The sequence below is a fragment of the Oculina patagonica genome, chromosome 2 (assembly GCF_052425735.1).
Source record: "Oculina patagonica isolate OP01 chromosome 2, crgOcupat, whole genome shotgun sequence".
Taxonomy (NCBI): Eukaryota; Metazoa; Cnidaria; class Anthozoa; order Scleractinia; family Oculinidae; genus Oculina; species Oculina patagonica.
Window position 1 is genome coordinate 32,017,308 of NC_135759.1, and position 12,523 is coordinate 32,029,830.

General features: G+C 37.1%; 1 protein-coding gene across 1 annotated transcript; it reads left to right on the top strand.

Moving 5' to 3' along the window:
- Positions 1-502: 502 nt before the first annotated feature.
- On the top strand, positions 503-1,800 carry LOC144642315 (uncharacterized). Its single transcript, XM_078501282.1, has 3 exons — positions 503-625; positions 703-813; positions 1,219-1,800. Exons 1-3 carry the CDS (start codon positions 590-592, stop codon positions 1,798-1,800), a joined length of 729 nt encoding a protein of 242 aa, XP_078357408.1. The 5' UTR covers positions 503-589.
- The last annotated feature ends 10,723 nt before the right edge of the window (positions 1,801-12,523 follow it).

A 12,523-nucleotide genomic window follows, 5' to 3' on the forward strand; every position in this document is an offset into this window, starting at 1 on the left:
GAGCTTAAAAAGTCGCATATATTACAGCCCCCCCCTCCCCCCCAAAAAAAAAAACAACAACATATGGTTGATGTAGAAAATATGACAACTTACTAATTGTAGCTTTGGCATTTTAGGTGGCCAGCTTAAAGGATCTATGTCACGATACTGCGCAAATGCGACCTTGATTGACACCAATTTTTTTTAACCAATAGAAATCGTTATACCAACACCGCACGCAACGCGAACCAACAACAAGCAGCCTGGAAATTCACACGTGTGCGTTCGAAAACCTCTTCGCTTAGCATTTTTTATGGTCTTATAGGATATTTATGTTTTGAAATGGCAAGTAACGTTGTAGATAATACACACGATGAAGAGGAACAGGTAAGGGAAAAAAGTTTGCTTTTGTTTTGTGCGTTGGCGATCAAATTTGAAATTTCTGAGTTTAGTTCGTCGATGGAAATATATTTTGTTTACCTTCCGTTTATCTGTAATTTACATAGGCACGAGTTTCGTGCAGTTGTTCAAGTACGAGCATGACCAAAACTGGTCTTGACATCAAGGATGTCCTTGCAAGACAGAAGAAAAACCCTACACTGCGATCTGTATGTGCAGAACGTGGAGAAAGCCATGCAAAAACAAGGTGAGATTTTGCGTTACAAACCAGCGAACATATGTAACACATCACAGATAATTTACTCTGAAATGTTTTTATATCAGGCTGAAAGTGCACATCAGCAAACAGCTGCCCCAAATGTGCCTCAGGCTATGAATGAAGAGCAGTTGATAAGCGAAGAAGAAGAGGCAAGACTGGAAAATCAACGGGTTGCGGTAACAATCGAAACCTGAATATTTGGTTCATTGTTGTTTACATCCGGCCTCAAGAGTCCTCGTGGGGCCGATAAGGATAAGTAACAAGTTTTTTACATGCAGCAAATCGTTCGGTGTATATTATTTACTGGATAAGAAAACGTGCAGTTCAGATTTCTTATTGGCTGATAAGTTTCGTTAGCTTTATGCTTACCATGTGTAATAAAATAGGTCTCAATACAGTAGTTAGATGTGTTCAGTGTGATATCATAACTATGGCTAGACTTGATTCCCCTTTTTCTTTGTATAAATGGTATAATTTTATGTTCATCTTGAAAATATTCCACTTTGAATGAGGATAGGACATATGGCACTGTTGTCATGCAGAAATGTGTGTAATCGTCCATAAATGTTATATTTCCCTAGGAGTTTATAAATACCCTGGACGAAGAGATGGCAAAGAAGTTGGCTATAAGAGCATTACAAAAAGGCGTAGGAAGCATGGATTTTGTTGACTCACTTCCGATTATGGAAACAGAAGATGATGACAGTACTGACCAAGAACATGATGTTGCAGGGGATGGCTCACCTGTACGAGTGCCACAAGCAAGTAAACAGTCGATCGACCAAGAACCCGTTCCGGAATGGTGTAAATGTAGTTGCTGTCGCACAATGACACAAGACATTGAAAACAAGTGTTGTAACCGGAGAAACTGTACTTCTCAAACAAGGCGATTTTGCAAACTTTGTTTGGATGCGGAGTATTTACAACTTTGCGCAAAGAATACAGCGGACATCCGAAATGATAGGCAAGACAGTAGCACTCATACTTTTCGCAAAGCTGCCTATAGAAACTTTATTCTAGACACACATGGCTACCTTGGGAAAAGGAAAGTTGTTCCCTCCTTCCCCTTAGGTTTAGGGATTGCTGTGTTCTTTGCATCCGAGGCACTATCCCTCGGCGACTGGTGTATATATGGGTTTTCGAGCTCAATAGGCCATTTATGAAAAAAGTAACTTTGATATTGTTGAACATTATTTTATCATAGAGCCTTGTTGGGAGTGCCCTGTATTAGAATATACTCCGCATGCCTACTGTAGAATTCTGGTTATAAGCCCCCTCCCCTCCCCCCCCCCCCCCCCCCATTATAGGCACATTGTATCAAATACTGCGGAATAAGGAATTTTGTTTTAAATAGAAGTTTGGAGGGTTGTTTTGAAGAATGTGAATAGGTTAACTTTCTTGCCAGCACAAATGAAAGAGAAAAGTATCATCTTTATGAATTATATGATCATATAATCCAGAAATGAAATATGTAATATGTAATTATGTAAATGTATTAGCACACCTCGCTTTTTCACTTCACACAAAAATGCTAATCATTCCCTCGGTTCGTTTGTTTGGAAAATGTGATTATGTCTTATACTATTTTTTTTTACCTGCATGGTACAGTACGTACCACAATGCAAGAGCGAGGAAAGATTGTTCCAGCCTATAGTTACGTCCATAAAGGTGGATTTCCACTGACACGTAAATTTTTACGTGCGTAAAAAAATTAGAGACAATGTATGAACGACTTGCGTAAATGTTTACGCACGTAAACATTAAACATAAAATTAAAAAAAAAAATAAAATAAAAAAAAAATAAAATAAAATAAAAAAAAAAATTAATAAAAAAAAAATAAAAAATTAATAAAATTAATTACATATTTTTTTTTCACGTACGTAAAAATTTACGCGTCAGTGGAAATCCACCTTAAGATAGAGCGGTTCATGAGTGAACATTATGAAGAGGGCGAAAACTTAAGGGAGTTTTTAAAGTTTTCGTGTCAAGGAAAGGTAGGTCAAGTTTGTTCTTTTTGTTCTGAATGGGCTAGACCACCCATGGGAAGATGTCGTAAACCATATCCTGACCACTCTTGTCTTCCAGAATACCACTACCTTCCTTACCGGCAGACTTCAATGAAGGGCGTGGGGTAGATGATTGGCAACCAAGGGTGCAGTTAAAGAAACAGCATGCCAGAGGTACAGTGGTTTTAACTGACCTGGAGACCGTTGCTGCATTTGCGAACAAGTTTCCTTTATTGCTCGAATGTTCGGCGGAAACCGTCTTAACCTAACCTAACCTAACATAACCTATTTTATTTGGAACAAAGGAAGGCAGAGAAAAGGACTCATTCAATTTACAAAGAAGCAGAGGAACGCCTGTGTGCACGTATTTAAAGAAGGACTATTGGAGCGACAGTTGTACAACCTTCAACACCTTGGAGACTTGCAGGAAGTTCTTTTCCGATCATCAGTTATGTTACAACTGTGGAAAACCTAGACACCCAGTAGTCAAGTGTCGAAGTCATTGTTGCTACAAGTGTAATGGAAAGCATCACACCAGCAAGGAGAATTCCACTGTACTCTCTGTGTACACTTCAGCGGCCGAAGTTAACCCCTAACCATCATGAATCGTGTCAAATGATCACGCTGAATGGGACAAAACAACAGTCCATGCCAGTCTTCCGTATCGCCATGGATTCTTTGGATGGGCAAACAAGAGAGAGAATCGAAGTCACTGGAAGCAAAATGCCGGAATTCGCAACCGTGAGATGGCCAAACATGAATGATCTGAAACTCAAATATGAACATGCTCGAGATACAAAGTTCTATGTGAAACCTGGTGACGAATACAAGATTGATGTCATTCTAGGAGACAGCACTTACTGCAAAATCAAGACCAAGGAAATTTACAAAGGGAAGCCAGGAGAGCCTGGTGTTAAAGGTACAACCTTCGGCTGGGTTATTCATGGGGGAAACGATCACATCACTGACTAGTGCATGTTCGTGAGAGAGGTGAATGATTATGAGAGACTATACATCTTAGATGTACTAGAAATAGAAGACCAAGGGGAGAATGATCAACTCGATGTCCTTAAAGAGTTCAAGGATGACGTAACGAGACAAGAAGATGGAAGATACGAAGAGTTGAAATCATTGATTGAAGCCAGTGATGTGTGCTTCGTAGAGCGGAATCTTCTTTCTCTTCAAGTCTCTTTTGTTATCAAATTCTTCTATTTTTGTTACTATTTTTTACATGAGTTTTAAATGTTTTACAATATCCATATTGCTCCCAGTAAAAAAAATTTCTTATGGGACAAACCTAAGACAGTTTACCGAAAAACAATTCGTGACTCAATGTTCAATTCACTTTCAGCTGAGAATGACTATGTTAAAATCAATAAAATTATTGACTAATGTAGCTTTAATGTAGCTTTAATTTCTTTTCTTTTATGTAGATAAGTTGTCACCTTTTTGTATATTTATTTGTATATTTATTTATTTATTTTCTCTTCTTCATTTTTTTCTTCACCTCCCGCTTCGAATAGCCAGGCTAATTGTCGGAAGTGAAAAACATTGTAATTAATTTGATTGCTTAAATAAAGTTTTGTTGTTGTTATTCCATTTGCATTTGCACTTGCCCCACCACCCACCCCTGGCTGCAAGGGTTTTTTTTTAAGCTAATTGGTCATTTCTTTTGTGTCTTAAATAGGTTGAGGATTAATGCATTTGTGATTTCTTTATGTAGCAATCAAATCAATTCTTTTTAAAGAGGCGGTTTGACCTTATGTTATTAGCTTGTTTTGATTTAAACAATTATAATCAATACAAGGTTAAGCAAAATTTTTTAGATGTTAATACCATACAGTTTGATGTTAATGCTTTATCTAATTTGTATTTTTTAAATGAATAACATGATTGTTTTTGTGTGTGCGCGTGTGCGTGCGTGTTGCAAACAGAACTTTATCCGTGGCGTTTCTCTCTTGAACTACCCCAGTGGTAGAGCATTGCACTGGCAACGCAAAGGTCGTGGGTTCGACTCCCGCTCAGAGCCTGAAAATTTTTTTCAGGTCTTCAGTAGTGTAAGGCCGCATTTGCATTTATCATATAAATATTTTTGATGATGAGTCAATAAAAATGTATCTTGGCCTGGCTGAGTAATGCACCCATGTGTCAAAGCCTTTTAACTGCGTTCAGTTGTTTAGTGCAGGCAAAACATACCCTGGTTCATTCTTGTAGGGTTATGCCAGTGCACAAAAATTATTGCAAGCTAGCAGTTGTCCACAGCTTTTATCTATGGTGTGATTAAAAGCTTACACCAAAAGACATGTTGAACAACTGTTTTGTGGCTGACAGTATATAAAATATTTCACTAAACTTTTTCATGTTTTCTAGCTTCGTTTCAAATGGCTTATGCTATTCCTTTGGGTTATAGATGTATTTTTAATGGAAGAGCATTTTTACATCAAGGGTGCCACCTCGAAAAATTGGCAAAGCCATCAAATCTGAAACTTGACAACCATCAAAACAAGGTTAATTATAAATTGGCAAAGCCATCAAATCTGAAACTTGACAACCATCAAAACAAGGTTACTTATATTTATTTGCTTGTCATTAGCCTATGGTGTAATCTTTCGCCCGCATGTTTGTGTCGCAAGAGTAGCTAGCCTTAATCCTTCGCTCATTGTAATTTCACTTGATGTGCCTCTTATCAAAACTCCATTACAGCATGAGCTCAAGAAAATCTAACATACCATCTCTGCGCGCCTCTTATCTGAGAATTTTACTTGGTTCCTTCCCTTTTTGACCAATCAACCTCGCTGGCCAAGCCACAATACCACCTAAGCATGCCATGGGTCATTCATCCTCAAAGGACAAGAAACTCAAAGTCAGTCTGCCGCACAACTTAGTTGGAAAAATTATCTACAGAAGTGGCTTTCGTTACACCCACTTGGAGAGCGTTTCGTTGAGTACCTTTGTAAGTACAAGGCGGATATCATAAAACAATCAATGACAGCGGATTTGCATTCCATGGCTGGTTTAGGATGGCCTCCAGGTGTGTACGACAAGAACGGAAATGAGTGCATGAACTCTGCACTTCACCGAGAGAAACAGCTAACAAGGGAAAGAAAGCTCTCCATTCTAGAGTTTTCAAGACTTTTGCAAACGGTGGTAAAATTGTTTGCCCCAACCAATCAAGAGCAAAATACATTGTATAAAAAGAAAATTTGGTACAAAAATATTCAGAGCTGTGTAAAGTAGTGATGTTACTGATCAACATTTAATTTCTTGTTAAAATTTAAGTTGATTTTAATCCAGACAGTTAACAAGAATGAAGAAAAATTCAACAAGGTTGTTTTGTTTATTTTGTCATAAAAATTGTAAAGTTTGTACATTTTATTGTCAATGTTCACTGACCAGTTTTTCAAGCACTAACATGTAATGTTCCCTTTTGTTTTATACTAAGACCTTTTAATACTAGGTTGAACAGTTATGTATTTATAACTCTTTTGTACACTGAAAAACCATTTATTATTTTTTTAACAAGGCATCGTGGAATAGTTAAAGATTCAGTAAAACCAGTTTGTGCCATTCCTGTTCGCAAGCTGGAACTGTATAATCACAGTACAAGCTCTCACTCAAAAGATCGCAATTCTGGCAACGTCCATGCTTCGCACGGTGCATTGAGCAGACGTGAGGTGTCTCCCATTTAAGATCTCTGAAGTTCCTAGGACCACTACAAAATAACGAGCTCTGGAGCCAGAATTGCATTTCGCTTGTGACAAAATGCAATGCAAAATCACAGGCCTTGGGGGCAACCGGCTCTGAAGAGAAAACAAGCAAGTTGAAGGAGAGAAACCTGAAGGGATAAGCTTCTTGATGCAAATAAGCATACTTAATGGACAAAAAGAATGGCTAGGACATGGTGTCCTGTTACACCATCAAGTCTCTTTCTCTTGTTCCTGATCTCGTCAAAAAGCGAATTAAGGCGATCACCTGAAATCCAATGTTCACATTTGCCTATTGGCGATACAGTAATTACAAAGGTGACAAGACTCTAAGGCATGCTTTGATTCAAATTCATGTCAGTGTTTTTTTTATGTGATTTGTGATTTTTATGTTAATTTTCACAGCTGTAATGTGTAAATTGGATATAAATTTTTTAAGGACTCAAACCATACAAATAAGGACTCAAAGCAAATAAAAATACTGTGAAGCATGATCTCCAGCGGCAAAAGATCGATGTTGCATTTATTTCTGGTGGTTTAACCAGTTTCCTCCAGCCATTAGACAAGTGCCTAAACAAACCATTCAAAGACAACATCAGAAGGAAGTACCTATCGTGGCTGATTTCAGGGTGGTTTGAGTTTACACCAGCTGACAAGAACAAAGCCCCAAACGGTAACCAAGTACTCCACTGGGTGAAAGACGCCTGGCAAGAGATACCTGCAGAGATGGTTGAGAGATCGTTTAAATCTTGCAGCATCTCCAACTCACTAGACGGGACTGAAGACGATGCTGTTTATTCAGAAGAAATGCCAGAGTTAGCTGAGCAAGATGAAATGGAAGGCGAATTCGGAACACAAACAAAGTCTCTTTTAGGAGCCACCGCGTATATTTAAGTCAATGATCACACAGGAAACTTGTTTCCCTCTCTCATTTTATTATTGTCTTTGGGTCTATTTTTTTTCCCAAAAAATCTTGGCTATAAGCCGAACCCCTCTCTGGTGGAAATTTTACTTTGGATGTTAAAATTTAATGGAAAAATTGCTCCGCTTATAATCAAATAAATACAGTAAATAGCATGCAGTGCATGCAGAAGCAATGACGTTTCCCAATGGGGTCTCAAATAACTTTCAGGAAATTTGTCAAAAAATATATGTAGCATCTTAATTTAAAGTAGCTGACAACTTCTGTATTGAATAAAGAACATTTTTATTTGTCATTTTTATTCATAAGCTCTTATATGTTTTTGACTACTGTAGTTTTGACATTTTAAACTTTTTTACCTTTTTAAATTTTTAAAATCTTACAGGACCCCTAAGATAACAGTACTCTCAAGTACTGATGGGTTAATCCTGTTAAAAATATTCGTTTATTATTATTATTATTGTTGAACAAACATTGTGTTATCTTGTAGTGTGACATCTGGTTTAAGGTTTTTATTGATACACGATATACGATACTTCCCTCAAGTGACCAAGGTCAAAGTAAATGTAGTCTGGTAATTGTGTTACACAGGACAGGGGCTGAATCTAAAAGAACTTGTCAAATATAATCACTGCTTTGTTTTTATTTTGTATTTGTCATTTCTAACTTCCCATAAGTATTTTGCTTTGTGTCCTTCACAGCGATTTCTTGTTGTGCTAAACTTGATCTCTGTTCACTTCTCATTTGTTCCTGTAGTTAGTTACCAGTCCTATTCAGTTGATCAATTGTGCGAAACAGGTCAACAGCCCATAAAGTAAAGCACTAACCTTCATCACTGCTTAAAAATGTGCATGACTAACACTTTCAGCCCCATGGTCAACATTAAAATTCTCCTTAATGGTATCTATACTTTTCTTACAGTACTAGTTAGGAGAATTGCTTAACTATCAAGACAATTTCACAGTGCTGACCACTTGGTTAATTCTTGTGGCCTGTTTAATGAAGTATGTATTAATGTTACAAGGAGAAATTTGATTTTGATCACCCTTGTGACTTAAAGGGCTAAGTTTGTAAATTGTTTTTACCTGATAAGTTCAGTTGGTGTTGCAACATAAGTCATGGAGTAAAGTTAAGCAAACCAATAATAATAATAATAAACATTTTTATAGCGCCTATCCAGCCCAGGGGTTTAAAAATAAGTAGGTATATTAAAAAAAAAAAAAAAAATAAAAAAAATTAAAAAAATTTTTTAAAAATAAATAAAAAAAAAAAAAAAAAAAAAAAAAAAAAAAAAAAAAAAAAAAAAAAAAAAAAAATAAAAAAATAATAAAAAAAAAGAGAAGAAAAAAAAAAAAAAAAAAAAAAAAAGGAAGGGGAGGGGAAGGGAAAAAGGGGAAAAAAAAAAGCCAACAGAATTCTGGATAATTCAGCGCTCAAAAAATCTGCTAGCCCGACTCCCGGGGCTAACGTTAGCTTTCGTTTCGCTAGTAATTAAAGTACTTTGCTAGCCCAGTGGGCTAGCAAGCCACTAAAAAGCCCAGTTGTTAAATTGACTGGCAATATCTGCATTAAAATATTTATAAAGAAATAGTTTCTTATGAAATAAATTACATGAAAAGTCACTAGTATTGTTATCTATTACCACCTATACCACGAAGGAGTCAAAAGCGGGTTTAAAAGACGGCAAGTACTTGATTTAAAGAGAATATATTCGCAAGGCCTTCTATGTGGATGGGAGAAGTCTGGGAACCACTTGGACATGTACAAAGAAGTGAGAGCATGTGCGATGTAATGGGTGTATTTAGCTTTGTTTCTTTCAATGAGCCTCTTAGACATAGACATAATTTATTTATACACGAAGAGCTTAGGAGCCGAGCTCGTTAAAACGCTCTCGTGAAATGAAAAAGGTTTAAAAATTAAAAAAAAGACGGTTAAAAAGGTAAAAAGTGTATAATACAAAATTTGATTATGACATGAATAAATAGAAATCTATATAAATATAATTTATTAAAAGGTAATTACAATTTCAATTAAAAAGGTATTAAAATTACAATTAAAAGTTCATTAAAAAATTACAATTTTAATTAAAAATGAAGCTAAAATTACAATTAAAAGGTCTTTGAAAATTACAGTCAACAGAAAGAGCAACTGCAGCTTTCTTCTATAGGTAATTTGGATTCGGACAGTAATTTCTTAAAAGAAGTGAGATCTTCGGCCTGCGGACTCAATAGGTAAACCATTCCAAATGCGTCTAATCGAATTGCTAAATGAATGTTCAAGCCATGCTGTTGAGACGCTTTGTTGTCCCATTTTTGTGCCGTAGCCACGCAAGTTGTACTTAACACATGTCCGTATTTTAAGAAACGATTGCAGATATAAAGGGCGTTGTTTTTTAGGCATTTAATAATAAAACTAGAGATAAAAAGATTCTACGATATTTCCAAGATTTCAAACCAATTACTTTTAAGGCATCGTCATAGCAAAACGTTTTCGGCAAGTTAAATAGTGTTCTTATGACATAGAAATTTGCGTCTTCCAATCGCTTTGCTTGGCCCTTTCCAATCCCAAGGAGCAGCAGTGCGCAATACTCGAAATGAGGTAGGATGAAAGCATTGTATAGCCTTGAATTTTGGCTTCACACAAGAAAAGAAAGGAGACGGTGTTGCTGAAGGTTAGCGTAAGCGTAGTGCTAATGGGCCAGCTGCCGCAGATGAAGTTCAGACCAAAAACAAGAAGGATGATATGCAGTAAAAACGTTTGTTTCTTCCACCGCGGAAAACAAAATGGCCGTGGGTGGTACACGTATGAAAAGGAAAAGGGTGTAATGTTTTGCCAAACTTGTCGCAAATATCCATCTTATCCATCAGCGTTCGCGAGAGCATGAATCTTGTGAAATGGCTCACATAACAAATGTGTACTGGGTTAGAGCTCTCAAGCTCTGGGCTAGTAAAGTAGCAATACCAGCTAGCCCATGGCTAGAAAGACTTTAGAAAAATTTTTGAGCCCTGTAATTTGTGACACTATTGAATTTTCCAGCTTGCCCTTCAGGCAGCCTGTAACTAGGATGTACTAGCCCAAAAGCCACTTTTACTAGCACAGAAAATTATCGTAAGCATGACGCTTATGATACTTAACTTGCCTGTTGAGCAAGTGAAGGAGTAAGTCCACTAGCCTGACTGCAAAATCCACTAGCCCCAGGCTAGCAGAAACTAACTTCTTCGAACGCTGACCACTTTATTCACACTGAAGAAAGTGTACAGCAACACCAGCAAACATTTTGATTGCAATGAGCCATTTCCGAGTTACCCTTTGCCTCTGTTTCACGAGCCACGCAAAACCATTCAAATGAAAAAGAGAAAAATGGACTTAGGTGACACCACGTGAAGGCACGTAGACCGTTTTAAAACAGAGGTGAGGGAATCGAAAATGGCCCATTTGATATTGCTTTCTTTGAGCAATAACTTTGATGATATATTAGCCAGCTTTGCGTTAACCCATTGACTCCTTATTTGGCAAACTGCTCTTTAAAAACGAAGGCACTTGTACCACTTAAGATGTCATAACTTTTCACTTCAGAATAAACTTTGTTAATCAACTCAAAGCAAGAAAAAACTTGACGTTTGTCACTATTGAACTCTTCATTAAAAAATATTCACTCTCTTGACAATAAAGTAGAAAATTATTTTCAAATGATGGTTTTGGTACTTTGGCTGCAATCTCTCAAGTTGACAGCTCCAAATGAGCATTTGTCATATTTAAACCTTAGGAGTCAATGGGTTATGCAAGTTTGGTTGAGAAAGTGTAGCATTTGAAAACATAGTGTTAACACAAATCAGCCCTTTGAATGCCAACCCAGGTACAGGCCCTGCGACTGGCGGCCATATTGGCTTTTTCACAAAAAAATGTTTCTGACAATTTAAGCACTTGCTTAATGCCACTACAGCAAGTATTTATATGAACTCGCTACGCAGTTTCAAATGTTTTCTGTAACAAATGTTTGTATTTACAACGAAACACTGATGTTGTTCGATACCTTCGATTTTTTCTCTGCCTTTTGTCGTCCTCTGAGCCTGAACTACCTCAATTGCACTCGGAAACATTATCACTTTCATCACTAAGATCGGACGCTCAATCGGCAAAAACTTAATTAGCTTAAACTTCCGTGGTTTTCATCCGACGTGATCTTGCCGCCATATTGGATTTACTATGTCGTGCCGATGTTGTGCCAACAATGCAAAATTCTTTGGTCAGCGGATTCTAAAATGCTTCCCAGGTCCTTTGAAACAGCCACGGAAAAAATCCTCGGGCAACCGAGAAAACTAAAACAAGGGCTAACAGAGGACGTATATATACGTCCTTGGTAGCTGAGGCTCATATTTCAGGACGTATATATAATATGTCCTTGGCATTCAAAGGGCTAAATGTAAATTGATTTACCTGAGCAAATTCACCCATCCACACATGATATGCAAGGTTTAGTTCTCCTGGTAATTCATTTTGCATCAACTTCAAGCTGTTGAACTACTGTGCTGACAAATCCACAAGTTCAAAGATTTCCATTCTGAAGCCTTAAATATAAAGTTCAAGTTTATTAGTTGTCTCCATTAATATGGCTTGAGATGGGACAGAGAAAGTCCTTTAAACAAGAAGTTCCGCTATAAAAGGGATGGCACCTCCCACATTTTACACTTCTCGGGCGCAAAATGCAAATTTGTACTTTTGCATTCGTGGCACGTTGTGGTGCCGAGCATCCTTCAAGCTGAACTTGCTTTGAAATCTCGTAAAAAACCAGATATATCATTGAAAAATATGAAAAATAACTTCCTAACGTTTAACAGAATATTCCTAGCAAAAATGAAACACATTTCATCAGTAACAGTTGTCGAAAATACACAGGTTGTTTGCAAGTTGTTTACGCTTTGATTATTGACTGACAACTGGGCGTGAGAATGGCCAGGCCAGGCCCCTTTTATACCGGAACTTCTTGTTTACCACATTTAAAAGTCATTACAATGTCTCTTATTTTTATTATGTGTGGGACTGGTAACTAGTGAGGCTGCTTTAAAAATGGCGTCATGTGATTGTACTTTCTTACAGCAGTTGCAATGCAGGCTGCAGAATTCTGCACCGCCTGAGTGCATGCAATGTACCTCTTTGTAGTGTTTGCCCAAACATAGAGGAATATAAAAGCTTCCTAAATATATAAAGTGCATTCAATGCTGATACTAACTAGTGGACATAGAATTATTAAGC

Coding starts and splice junctions, on each gene's coding strand:
- LOC144642315 (XM_078501282.1), top strand. CDS start 590: ATGTGCAGAACGTGGAGAAAGCCATGCAAAAACAAG. Junction 626..702: donor GAAAGCCATGCAAAAACAAG/GTGAGATTTTGC, acceptor TTTTTATATCAG/GCTGAAAGTGCACATCAGCA. Junction 814..1,218: donor TGGAAAATCAACGGGTTGCG/GTAACAATCGAA, acceptor ATATTTCCCTAG/GAGTTTATAAATACCCTGGA.